The following is a 14,293-nucleotide window of genomic DNA, read 5'->3' as shown; positions in this document are numbered from 1 at the left end:
AACCTTGCTGTCCGGTTCGGAAACTTTGAAAAAGTGCCGTACCGCACACATCTTGCACCCTTCTTCACGCTTGATGGAAGAGGCGTGGTGCAGGCGTAATGCTACCACATTAACTTGGTGCGAGAATCATCGAATATTCAGGCATACTTAAAGCGTTTTATTGGCGGAAAATCTGCGAAATACATGAATTAATTATCTATCAAAACTGGCATTGATGAGTCCGTCTACCTTGGAGAACAGTTGCAGCCCAAGAGCCACCGTTAGAGAAATACAATATCAGACCCTGCACACTCAACTCTGTTGACCTTGAACGCAACCCTGAATTAGAAGCATCTTTATTCACACCAACTGAAGCGTTTCTAGCGAGATTACTAACATTTCATACACAGACACCCACTGGTGACGTATTCCAATTATATGCTTGTGTAACTTGCTTGCAAAACATTTTTTATTATAAACCAAAATATGATTCACTCTCTTATTTTTACTGTCTCTCTGACGGTGTCTCTCTGGCATCCTCTTTCTTACAGGCACACACCTAGGGGTATTTTAGCTCCAGCCTACAATGATCCAAACAACATTGATTACTCATTAAATGCCACCAACCATGTTCCTCTCTCATCTTTAACCACAATTAAACTCACAATGTTTACAGCACTATCTCCTTAAATCAGACAAAAAGCCAGTTTCTGGACTTGTTTGCTCTGAAAACGCCAAAGCCAAACAGCACCTCATGCAGAAAATGTTGCTCTAACTCTTATCTGTTGCACCTCGCTCTCCTTATCACCTCTACCCCCCTCCCTCCTTTCAGATGATCACTTTCCTCCTCTTTTTTTCCTCACTATATCCCCTGTTTTTTGCCCTTAGAGACACTCTAGGGAGAGCTCAGCCTGTCAAGAGAACTTTGTAATTAGCATAAGGAATGTCACCTTTTCTCTCAGCTGCAAGGACCAGACTTGTCCCCTGACCATCTGTGTGTTTGGTTTATGTGTGTGTGTGTGCGTTTGTGTACACTTCCCCATATGTATTTGTGTCTTCAGTCTTGTGTGTGTGTGTGTGTGTGTGTGTGTGCGGAGGATCGTCCACCCACTCCGACTTGATATTCAGCGCTAGCTGGTTGCATTGATTATCCGTGTTCACCCTCGCCTGCCTCCTACATCTCAACTCTGTGTCCTTGGCGCTCCCTACCTTCTGGACTCGAGCAGAGGAGTAAGAATACTTGAGGAAAAATTAGTAATATCTTCCCACAGATAGAGTGATTTAACTTCCGTGTAGTGTTTGTGTCAATGAATGTTAGTCATCCTCTGTGATGTGTCAGATGTGTTTTTGTGTATTTATCCTTTTGTTTAATTTCCTTACAGTTCTTTCTTACCCTGCTCTATTAGTCATCAATAAAGCCCTGTGTCCATGGCTTCAAGCATAGAATACATTCCCATTGTCCAGTCAGATTATGATAATTATGTAAATTAGCATATTGTATTTGTACAACTTTACACTTAGTTGAGTGAAATGTGTCGTCCCAAGCAACGCTCGAGTAGAGCCCATTTGTGTCACATAGTAATCAATTGTTTAAGTTATACGTGTATCATATCGCTCAGTCATGGCATCATGTAATACTTGCTAGTAGTGTAGTGGATGCAAAGCTATTATTCTCAGAGTCCTGTAGTTGGAGTTCTGGCCGGTTCCAAAGGTAGGATAAGTAGTTGCGGCGAGATGCCAGGGTCATGAAACCAAAAGGTTTTACCCTACAAAGACAACACACAGACAATGGTGAAATCATCATCCTAGGCTTTCATATACTGCGCCTTTTTTTTTGGCACTATTTTCTCTCTTCAAATCCAGTATCACTACACCTGCAGCAGGCCGGTTTCTCAGCCGGTTTCTCAGCCACGTTGATTCTGACTGATTCGCGTCATCGTTAGTAAGCTCATAGCTTTGCATCCACTACACTACTACAACTTAGCGTCCAAAAATCGAACTATCCCTTTAATCCCTGTCAGTGTTGCCCTTGCACAGTTGACTCCATCATTACAAACACACATCGTACAGCAAACAGAGTTTAAATGAATTGAAGGCCATGATCTTCTCAAGGCTTTTAAATGTCATGTCAGGCTTCAGGATGATGCACGGTCTGACATTTAAAGTTTTGTGTTTTGTGTTATGTTACAGCCGAGAAACCTCGTGGAATCAGTACTCACCAGTGGAAAAAAGAATAAATGATTCTGCTTTCTAGTTTAAATTGGACCTTTAAGTTTAAAATGGATAAAGTTTTGTCAGTCTGCCCACTGGTTTCTAAATGTTGTCATTGTGTCCTCAGTTCACGATTGATTTCTCTGTGTAATTATCATTTGGTTAATGTTTAACACAATAGGGCTCTTAAGGCTCATTGCCGTCACTGTCGCATTATTTGTTCCTCGTGATAAGAAAATTAATTTTGATCTGGAATAATATCAACATGTCCCTTGTGTCATGTTCATCTCCCTGCCATCAAACCCAAGTCATTTTAGCTTGCAGTAGTATTCTCCCTGTGTTTTGTAGCGATATATCGCCCTCTGGTGGCCAAAACACACAAACAACACCAAATAGCTTTGTGTTATCTACATATTTATGTTTTTTTATTGCTTTCTATTTTTGCTTTAAGCACATGTGTGTCTTTTTTTATGTCACATCTCTCTGCTGCAGCCTGGAGAAGTCAGAAGGAACAAGGTCTGTTTAATGAACCCCACTGTCTACTTTTCATTTGTGTAATGGCAAGAAATTTTATGTGTTTGGTATGTTGGTTTTCTTATTATATGACTGATTTGGTGCTAAATCATCCTGTCTTTGTAGCAGCTTCCGCTGACAGTTCAGGAGCTTCAGGAGGAGCTGAGGGCTCACAGGGAGATGAACAGTCGCTTACAGCAACAGAGACAGCAGGGTAACTCTGGCTCCTATCGGGAACTCCATACGGACCAGGACCACAGAGGGGCGCTCAGCCCTGGCCACAGCCCTAGACAAAGCCCCAGCAACCTGCACAGTCCTGGACCAAAGAACAGCTTGAGAGCCAGCCCGTCCAACACCTACAATCCACGTCAACAGGAAGCTGATGTCATCATTCACAGCCCTGGTTATGGCTGTAACGCCGCAGTAGCTTCGCAGAGAGTCAGCCCCGCCAACACCCTTCAGCCCGGGCCGAGGAGCAGCCCAAATCAAACTCTATACAGCCACAGTCCGGCGGCAGCACCCAGCTCCAGCTCACTTCGGCCCTGCAGCCCCTGCCAGGTGCCGGGTTGCGACGGCTTCTCCTCACCTCCTCCTTTGGATCCATCAGAGGAGAATTTCTTCCGGCTGCAGTCGGAGCACGAGCGGCAGGCCAAGGAGCTCTACCTGCTGAGGAAGACCATGGAGGAGATGGAGATGAGAATCGACTCTCAGAAGCAGACGCTGGGCGCCCGGGACGAGAGCATCCAGAGGTTGCTGGAGATGCTTCAAGGCCAAGGTCAAAGTCAGGGGCCGTGGGGTCGTGGACAGCGGACGGGCATCATAACCATGGCTGCGCAGGAGGCTGAAGCTCAGCTGGAGAACATGCATGTGAGAGAGGTGCGTAATATATCTCAGAGTTTTAATGGTTAAGAATCTGTCAATCATTTGTTTCTTTGCACGATTTTATTTAACACAAAGCAATTACTACGTCAGACTCTACCTGACCGAACAGATATTGTTATATAGTGGTTAAAGATATATGTTTTTCCCATGTTATACTCTTTAGTTATTTTTCTGTGCATATTTATAGATTAAATTAATTAGTGACATTTAGCTGTGAAAGCATTTTGGATCTACAGTGTATGTGTGTGTGTGTTTGTGTGTGTGATATGTATGTATAGACACAGTATGGGAGCAGAAAGCAGCTCAGCAGGTCTTATCAATGGGCCAGATTAACATACGGAGAGCTCTAAGCCTGTGTTGAGCCATGCCGTTTTACAATCTGACTCAGTTCGTGTTTACGTGTGTGCGCCTGTGTGTATGTGTGTACCTGTGTGGGCACAACATGCTCATATGGCAGTTGCTCATATGCCACTCGTATCTTCATGTGCATGTGACATGTATTCTCCAGTATGAGGCATGCAGCTTGTTCTGCAGAAAACGGAAATTGAATGAGGTGGAAAATTAATTGCAGCTAATCAAACCTTTGAAGTATGAAATAAAATGACTTTGCATCAGCTTGTACCTCGCTTGTACCACTGTTTTTTCAGACAGAATTTTATTGATTGAGTGTTTAAAAGAACCAGCCCTGCAGGTCACGGCGGTGTAGCACAGGTGTCTCTGTATCCTCTGCCAGCAGTAGGCTGCTCTGTGCTCCTCACTCCTGCCTTGTTTATTTTTAACTCCTAAATCTTCTTAGCCTTTAATTTCTCTACCTCTCTGTCAGTGTGTGTGCGTTTGTGTGTGTGTGTGTGTGTTCCCTGTCTGCGCACGCTTCTGCTATTGTTTGTGTAATGATGTTCTTGTTTTTCTGTCTGTTGTTTGTCTGCTTCTGTCTGCAAGGCCCCGTCACAATGATTGTGTGTGAGATTGTGTGTGTGTATGTGTGTGTGAGCATGCGTGCACATCTGGGACCTGTCGGCTTAGCGTCTCTAGCAAGGACACTCCCTCGCCGGGCTGCCGGTGGCTGATGGGATATCCACCCATGCCGGGTGTTTGGTCACCGTGATGATTCTGACAGAAGGGAGTGTGGGTGTTTTAGCCCATGCTAATGCAACCACTTCTGTGCACGTGTGTACTTGTGTGTGAATGTGTGTGCGTAATGTATGGGATCTTACCGTGTTCTGTGTGTAAGAGGTGAGTACCTGTCCATACACACTCTGCGTGCTGTGCTATTTTTAACTGCTTGACAGCTTAACACATACTGCGGGTGTGAGGGGGTGGAGGGGGTGACTGGGTCTGAGAGGTGAGGTTAGAGGGAGAGAGGGAGAGATGGGTGAAAGGAGTGTTTTTCTAAGGTAGAAAAACAAGCAGTGTTAGTCTGAATATTAATGTATGATTAATGAGGGAAAACACCCTGACTGCCCTGATTGAAAAGAGTCGATTGTTGTTCTTTCCTTTTTTTTCCCTCTTTCCTTCTTGCCTCCTCTACTCTGATGTTGAGATGGTCTGATGAGGTCTTGCTGTGTGTGCGTGTGTTTGTGTGAGTGTATAAATGTATATGAACTTAGTACAGCTTTTGTATAGCTGTTCAATTTTCAGTTCCCAGGCCAAACTAAAAGCTTAAAGGGCCAGTTTGTCGATTTTCAACCTCAGTCCTATCATGCTATTATGGTAGGAAAAAATACAATTTTGCTCTGTGCCTTTGGAGGATGCTATCCGCTTCTCCAATGGGCCCTGGAAAACCTGGCGTAGACTGCACACCCGAAGATGTTTTAGATGATCCACCAGTATATTATCATCGTATTTCTTCACCGCTCTGAGCCATTGCCAGCAGCGATCAATGTCCTTGACAGGAAAACTGTAGTATTTCATTCCAGCGTCTCTCACTGGGCCGTTCCTTTCAGAGGGAGGGGCGCAATGCACGCTGGGTGTTGTAGGAATGTAGAATGGGCAAAAGCGCGAGCTTTCTCCACAGCTACGGCGTCAATTTTAAATATTATTGCTTCTATTGATTACAGAGAACACCAACAACATTTAATATATTGTAATGAGGACTAGGAAAACATATGAACAATGTTGTCTTGATGCATAAAATACATTGTAACAACCACAACTAAGTAATAATTATAAATCAAGATAGTACTTTATAACTCAGCTCTTGTTATACATTGAATTGAAGTGAAAATAATACAACGAAAAGTTATATATTTCAGACTACGCCTAAAATAGTTTTGAATCAAGTTGTCTGATAGTTTGATGTTGTGATGGTTTTTGTGGAATTCAGATATTAAAGTCTCAATACAGATTCATTGAAGGATTTCTATGCACTCATTTAACTGTAAGCAGCAGCCCACTTCCTGTTAAGCCCCCTTGCCTTTGTTTGTGTGTCAGAGTGGTGATTTAGCCTTTCACTTGCACTTGTCATGGTTCGTGAAGGCAAGCCTGTGATGGTAGCGCAGCTATTGCCTCTATTAGGGGGCACTACTTTTAGTTCTTTGATTAGCTCCAAAGGAAACCAGCACAACTGCCTTTCATTACTGCACCCATTAGTCTCCTTTAAATGAGCCGACTTGTTTAGCTTGAGCTGAGATCATAAAGGCCTCCATGTTCAGCTCACCTCTGCTTTTATTTATCCTTAAAACAGGGCTGAGGGTTGGCAAAGCCTCTTACTTGGTATTCTTTGCTCGCTTGAAAAGAAGCTATCACCTTGAATTTGAGTTTATATTACCAGTTTTTTGTAATCGATAGAAGCAATAATATTTGATATTAGCACCATTGCTGTGGAGAAAGTTGTACAAACAGCTCGCGCTTTCGCCCATTCTACATTCCTGCAACACCCAGCGTGCATTGCGCCCCTCCCTCTGAAAGGAACGGCCCAGTGAGAGCAGCTGGAGTAAATACTACCATTTTCCAGTCAAGAACATTGATCGCTGCAGGCAATGGCTCAGAGCGGTACAGAATCCGAAATACGATGAGAATATACCGGTGGATCGTCTAAAAAATCTTCAGGTCCTCGATTGAGGAAGTGTAGATTAGCGGGCTCCTTGGCCTCCGCCAGATGGCGTGCTTTACGTAGTTTGACGGATGTTTTCCAGGGTCTGTTGGAGAAACGGAAAGCATCCTCCAAAGGCACAGAGTGAAACTGCATTTTTTCCTACCATAATGGCATTAGCTTCGCATGATAGGACTGAGGTTGAAAATCTGCGAACTGGCCCTTTAAACTATGTAAGCTGTCAGACTGTGTAACCTGCACACACAGAATCAAATAGATAGAAACCCTGGCTTGTCTATGTTCACCTTTAAGTTAAAATGGTTACACTTGACTTGCCAACATCAGCATCATCTGTAAGAATAATGTGGAACCCATTCATAAAGTTTGTTTCAGCTTTCTTTAACGCTTATTTGCAGTTCTTTTTTTTTGCAGTACTAGAACCGTCCACAAAGTGGCAGCGTCCCATTAGACTTTAACTCCTCTGGCTGTCCATGAACTAACTGAGTTAAGTTATGTGTGATGGCACACATACACACACACACGCTGAGAGGCATAAATCTGGGCCTAATCTGCTCTCCCCAGCCGCCAGGTCCCTGTAGACCCAATAATAACAGCTGCACCACTGGTCTGTTCCTGCCTAGCCCTGACCTGCTGCCAACGGCGCGCACACACACACACATGCACACTCTCACTGTGAGATTTTTACTTGAAGATGGCATATCTGCTTTCATACATATCTTACTGCAGATTTCATGTGGTCGGTCCTCAGGGGCTCCGGATAGAGCCAGGGCCCGTACTGTACATGAAGACGTTACTCAGAGTTTTGGATCGGTGTTCAGCATCGCTCTAGTGCTGAGAATGTCACGTTTTTTCTGCAGTGACTGGCTTCAGAAGTCCTGATGCTGTTTTTGGCAGGCTCTTTCTGTTTTGGATTCTTTCTTAAACATTGATAAAACTTCAGAAATGGCGCTTTTTAAGAGTTTCTACTGCCACCTTTTAGATTCCCATGTCAGCAAATCGGCCTTTTTGTAATCTCATGACTGCTTTTTTCTTCGGCTGCAACTTTTTGGTGTCCTCTCCTCCCTCCTTTATCATCTGCCTTCCTGCCTGTGTTTATTTATCTCTCAATCAACTTCCCACTCTCTCTTTCTTCCTCCCCAGGCGGATATGCTATCTGTCGTGGTTAGTTTAATCGTCAAAAAAAAGCCTGTCCCAGCTTTTCAGGGCCTCATTCGTTATTGGCTACTTTCAGCCTCTGCTAATGAAGCTCCTCTCAACTAACATTAGAAGACCACTGTGGGCAAACACACGCACACACCAATGCCCCCCTCTCCCCACCACACCCCGGGTACCACATACCCGCCACGCTCTGTCGATCTCCCAGAATGTTTAAGCGGAAAAGTTTATCGGGACAAAATTACACCCCTCAAACCTTCTCCTCACCTCGTGCTTATTTCTCTGCAAAGCTTTCCCTCAGATTTCTCCTTTGTCAAACTCCTCTTGGAGCCGTTGAGCTGATAGGCGGACACATTTTCGCATTTGCGGCAGAGAAAATGTGTTTCCTTTTTCTCTCACTGATGGAGAAGGGATGGGAATGTGATTGATGAATGTGTGTGTGTGTCTTTGTAGGATCTGTGCATGTCCTGGTCTGCGCATGGCACATATGACACCATTGCCTTCAGGCTAGAATTGAACCTTTTGACCGTATCCTTCATTCAGGATGCCGGCACTTATTGCTATAGTGTTACGTTTGATCCTATTCATTCCATATGCTCGGCCCTCTGACACATGTGGAGCAGAGAAGACGGTCTTTGATGACATGCTCTTTCGCATGACTTAATTTCCCCCCATTGTGCTATAAGCGTTGTTGATAAGGAGTTGATACGCACACTCTCAGTGGGACCAATAAATACTTGAATGCCCACAGGGAGACAAAAAGAGTCACACTTATAGTGAGACATTAATACACATATGGTCAGTAGAAGATTAGGACGGTGGCAGCAGTGGGCATGCCTGTCTGTGGGAGGCATGCTCCGACAGCAGTAATCCCTCCTTATCTACAATCGACAAGGACTAGAGGATAAGGCCCTTGTCTCCTCTTATTTCAACTCACTGGGGAAAATGGGAGAAATGGGAAATGATGGCAACGTGATTTGGGAGGGTTACTTTAAAAATGTATTGTGAGCCGTCACCAGAGTCACAAACTATTTTTCAGTAGTAGCAGAAGAAGACGACAGGTTAGCGAACATTTTTAACTGCATTCTGTGCAGCTAGACTTAGACTTAGACTTAGACTCAACTTTATTGATCCCTTTGGGATGACTCCCTCTGGGAAATTCAGTCTCCAGCAGCTTATACAGTACAATACAATAGGAAAGAATCAGCACACAGAGAGTAAAAAATAAAGATCAAAATATATATATCTATCTATATAGATATATATATAAAAAGTACAAAATTAGATAACAAAATATATAAAATATACACTCTTAGAAAATATACAAGTAAACAGTGGGTAATTGACCTGGTATTTAGTTCGATTAAACTAAATTAGGTTATTGCACTGTGGTTGAGAGATTATTGGAACGCTAACGTTAGTGGTTGGTCTTACCTGTAAATGTTTCTTTAAAGTAGACGTCGAGTCCTTGGATAATGACAGCATTTTCATGTTGCTCCCATTTTCTCCTTTGAAGACAAAAAGATGGCAGAATTTCCACCCAGTAAAATAATTTTTTTTTCACCACAGGCCATGAGGACTTTGAGCAGCGGTGTTGTGAGAGTTGTGTCATGAAGTTTTGTAACATTTGCGCACAGGTGCAGGGTGTTATCAGAGACGGTCAGACGGACGGTTTAGAAATGAGATGCCAGATGTTATAGACCATGTTTGGTGTTATATCGTCTTCATTTTAAAATGTATTTTAGAAGTGTTCATTTTAAATGTATCTGTAATCTTATTACCTCTTTTTTTCAGTGACTGTAACAGAATACAGTTGCCTTTTTTGTATCCTAATTATGTAACGGCGTTACTTGCATTCCGTGACTCCCCAAGCCTGCGTGTTGCATCTCCCTGTTTGTCCTCTGACTGAGTGATGACATGCCTCAGTATAAATGCCAATCTTTATGCGATTTCTGATATTTTCATTTTGGTTATGATAGCATTGCTGTTTCTCTGCTTTCAAACTCATCTTTACTTTGTTTTTTGTGTCTACAACTAGAAAAAATGTAACTTCCCTTATGTTTCACTTCAACTCAAACATGCTGCATTTAATATATTTAACATACAGTATATATGGTGAGACTCAGTGTGCGGCAGAGTGCTTGTATGGGTGTTTTTATTTGTGATCCTATGTAGCCCAATCTGTATTCTATGTGGATTTTTAAACCAGTATTAGAATATCTACTGATCACGTTTTCTCCTTTCTAGCAGCTGCTTAAAACACAATCAGGAGGCAGCAGCTATGCTCACTTATTTTGTTTCTAATTAGCATAGCAACCGCCATAGACATGTGCAATCCAATCTTCTAGTTTTACAGTGAATACTGTGTGAAGCCGGAAGTGGTGGCCCAATACTTTGATGAGCCTGCGAGTCACAACCACAACTTCAATTAAGATAAATATGGCAGACAATTGAAAGGCAGCTCTGAGGACCCCTGTAGCAAAGGCCACTCCCTCATTACCACAACAGAGGAGCCCCTAACCCCCAACTGCGTCAGTAGAGCGGCTTTTTCGGCATGAATGGCTGTATGGGTGGGAACATGGCAAACTCAGATTAGAGTGCTACAGCTCCATATAGTAGAAAATAATTGCAATATTGGTTTCTTCGGAATGGACTTGTCCTACTACGAGCACTTATTCCTGTTCAACAAGTGTGTTTTACTTGTTGTGTGTCAGTATGCGTCTGGTGTTTTGTGAAGGCATAGTTGTAGGTCAGCTACCATTAATTATTGATAGAAGAAGAGTAGCGCATGTGCTGGCAGAAAGTGTTGCTAAGCAAGAGCTTCAGCATGCCAGAGACATCTGCGTGAGAGAGAGACAGAGATAAGAAGTGAGAAATAGCAAAATAGAGACAGAGATAGAAACAGATTCATATGACCTGCAGCTGAGTGTGTCTCCTACCTGCTAACGAATAGAGACAGACAGACCGTAGACACCTGTTGTTAGAGACAGGAAAAAAGTCCTCAGGAGAGAAGCAGCCCTGCTTAAAGATCACCGTAAAAGTTTGTTCTTTTCTTTTTTGCAAAACTGGAATTTTTAAGGATGAAAAGTCAAGGACAACGTTTTTTTATCTAACAAAATATTTAAAAAAAAAAGCAGTAATCCAGGACTGGTCCCGCTGCTCAGTGTATTTTTCTGAAGCCTGTGGGTGCTTAGAAAGAACCAAAGATGATGAGCCGCCAGGCTTATTTTTACCGGGTCCCTCCCCAGGAGCTCCATCGCCGAAACCAGCTGCAGGCCGATCCAACTAAGACCAGGGCTCTACAGACTGTCATTGATATGAAGGTAGGGCTTAATGGCAGATTTGGGATCAGCAAGAGCAGGCAACATTTTGGTGATAATGTGCTACATTAGGAGTGTGTAGTTCTGTAATAGAACAGCTGTTAGATTCATACATGTTAGTGTTTTAAAGAAGCATAGAAAATATTTTCACCACCTAATCTCTAAAGAACAGTGGACATAAACTGTGTAGGCGTTGTGATTTGAAAAAGTGATGTTGTGATCTGAGCAGTGTAGGCTGCTGCTTATTTGCAGAATGTATCAGCTTCATACCAACAAAACCTTAATAATTGATGACACTGCTGTAATGTGGGCAGCAGTAGAGGATCCGGACAGCCTGTAAATGCAGACACAAACATACATGCACAAACAATCCAGTCTTATTGCTGCCTCATGTCTCTATGGCGGGCCATGCCCGAGTAATGGCCATTATTGGCCCACGCAGAGTCGAGCACTTATTCAATTTGTTTCAAATGTCACATATGGAAGCTTTCACTCTCATCTCGGCCCTTTGAAGTTGTCCGAGCTGTGAAAAATGCAGTTGACTCCACATGTGTCTGCGTGCACACCCACCCACATACACTTTTAATGTTCTTTCAGCAAACGCTTGTTCCTAAAGTGGCTTCTTTACAGCAAAACCACAGTTATTTTTCACACATACTTTGTGATTTGTCTGCCTAATAACAAACTGCACATGTGCTAGCCCGGGATGCCCACAGTGTAAGAGAGGCTCAATTAAATATGACTGTATTCATTGGGAAAGGGATTGTACACATGTTACAGTCTTCATTTGGAGTTGTTGATATAAACAACACTCGGTATTAATGCAGCCGTGTAAATGTTGTATATTCTTCGTGCTGTGTCGTCTGTGCTCTTGCTCGGACTAAGTGGAGTATATTTCCATTTTTGTAATTACAGAACACCAACCCCCCTTTCTGTTTTGATCCTGACGTTATCTGGCAGGTACAGTAATGAGTGCTCGTGTCTCGATTCCTCTGTCAACTGAGCATGAGCTACAAATGTTCAGCATCTTGTGTTTTCCTCTACTCCTGTCATGAAGTCCTCCTCGGCTGGAATGCAGCACCGTCATGTACAATAGTTTATGTCTCATGGCTTTTGAGGCCCAGCTTTTCTTAAACTCATTCCTATTGTGCAGAATGTTATTTTTGACATTACCCTCTGTGTTTTCTTTGGGTCGGCCTCGTTTCTCTTCCTCTGGGTGTTGTTTTTACTCTCTGTGCTGCGGAGCAGAACCCGATAGCAATCAGTTATTAAAGACAGAACATAGCGTATAATACAGAAATTAATATGAAGCAATGGAAATAATATAATAGCAGTGTCTGTGTGTGGGCTTTTTTTTGTTTTGTGTGAGCATAAAGTAAAGCATTTTTGCGTTGGTGTGTTACGTGTATCCTTTAGCATTCCTGTGTGCTGTTCCTTGTGTTATGGATGGTATATGCAGCCCCGTGTTCTCGACCGGGCTGAAGTCAGAGGATATAATAGAGGTCAGATGCTTACATGATGCCTGTGGTTTGGTCTGATGGCATCATGCAATCTGCTTCCATTTATTCAATTACCTTTCTCTTCTCTTCCAAGGTTGAGCTTTTAACGTATGTCTGAACCTATGCATCTAAACAACCTCAGGACCTGTCCGTGACAGACCCTTCCATTCCCTCATAGATGCTGCAAAGGAAAGCATCTTGGCTGCACATTACTGGCCTAGATGTTTGTCCTGTTTTACTGCAGATTTTTCAGACTTGATAGACATTTATAGGTTGACACATTTATGCAGTTATTTCTTTCATTTTTCATGTAAACAAACAAGTCCTGCTTAATAAATGCCTTCCAGGAGAATCTGTCTGAAACCTCTTTCCCACTGGTCAAAAAACCTGCTAACACCCAGCTTTTTTGCTCAGCGGGAAAGGTTACAATCGGCATTCAGACCCTGGTCAAATGACTCTGCAGTAGACGCTAATCTCCGCTCCCTTTCCGCAATGAAATAACACGCAAAGCTACAAATTCCTCCCGTCTCCGTCCGAGCAGCGCTCGAACGTCGTTCCAGATTTGTCGGCGGCGAGTTTGATAAACAGACTGAATGAGTCATAGGTACAATAAAGACCTAACCACCGTAACATCTTCCCTGTTTACTAACCCTGTTTCTGGCGCGTGTGTGACGTCAGATGGTGACTCGGCATAAAAGAGACCGAAAGGAGTCTGAAAAACCTGCGTCAACATGCTCATTTTGGTGGGAAAGGGGTTTGAGAATGTCAGCAGATATCTCCTTTTCTTATGATATCACGTCTCTCTCCTCTCTGTAACTCTCACTTTACTTCAGCTTTCTCACTGCCTGTATTTGTGCATTCTAAAAGCGTCATTTTAAAGACTTAAATTGATAAATCATGAGATAGATTATTGTCTAAACTGACCTTAGCTAAATCCCAGAGCCTTACATATATCCCAAGTCAGATCTTTGCTGACTCTTTGCCTGCCTACTGTTGCTGGTGCAGGACACCAAGATCTCTTCCCTGGAGAGGAACATCAGAGACTTAGAGGATGAGGTCCAGATGTTAAAGACCAGCGGCCTGCTGCACCCTGACGACAGGCAGGATGACCTCAAGCAGGTGGAGGTCTACAAGAGCCATTCGAAATTCATGAAGACTAAGGTAGAATGTCTCTGCACGCCACCCGAGACAACTTTAACTGCATGACCCGAGGGATGCATGTTTGTCTTGAAGCATCGGTTACAACTACCTGAGAGCATGTGCATGTTGCCATTGCATGCTTGTGGAGAACCAAGTGTACCTGCATGTTTCAGTATGCTCTATATTTTATATGTATTTCATCCTTATGCCTCACAAAATGCTTGTGAACCTTACCTGTGTGCTAACCACGCATTGTACTGCTCTCCTGTCTGTGATGGCTGACTGTTCTGTGGGAGGAAGCTGAGGCCCGATCAGCTTACAGTGCACCGTGTGTGTTTACACTCTTACCTCTCGCTGACAGGGATTGGGACACGGCAGTGCACACATTGGCTCATATATACAGGAGCCATACTAAAAAATGTTAGTTTCCAGTTGCTATGTCTGAGTCCCATGAGGAGTGCTCCATGTGAAGATGTATTTCTTTGGTTCATTAATAGCGCTCTTTGTAGGCCCTGTTTGTCATTCCATCGGGGAACTTCCTG

The 14,293-nt window shown here is 43.3% G+C and overlaps 1 protein-coding gene across 1 annotated transcript in view; it reads left to right on the top strand.

Annotated features, from left to right (window-relative positions):
* LOC138590158 (ERC protein 2-like) overlaps positions 1 to 14,293 on the top strand; it is a 156,533-nt gene that overhangs the window by 5,800 nt on the left and 136,440 nt on the right. The window contains exons 4-6 of the mRNA XM_069660734.1: positions 2,683 to 2,706; positions 2,830 to 3,579; positions 13,617 to 13,772. Coding sequence (XP_069516835.1) covers positions 2,683 to 2,706; positions 2,830 to 3,579; positions 13,617 to 13,772 — 930 coding nt within the window. The remainder of the gene's footprint in view (positions 1 to 2,682; positions 2,707 to 2,829; positions 3,580 to 13,616; positions 13,773 to 14,293) is intronic.

This window comes from Semicossyphus pulcher, unplaced genomic scaffold, assembly GCF_022749685.1.
Source record: "Semicossyphus pulcher isolate SPU_LCO1_2020_fin unplaced genomic scaffold, fSemPul1.0.p SCAF_13, whole genome shotgun sequence".
In the NCBI taxonomy this organism is placed as follows: Eukaryota; Metazoa; Chordata; class Actinopteri; order Labriformes; family Labridae; genus Semicossyphus; species Semicossyphus pulcher.
The sequence above is the reverse complement of the archived record's forward strand: the minus strand, read 5'-3'. Positions and strand labels throughout refer to the sequence as shown.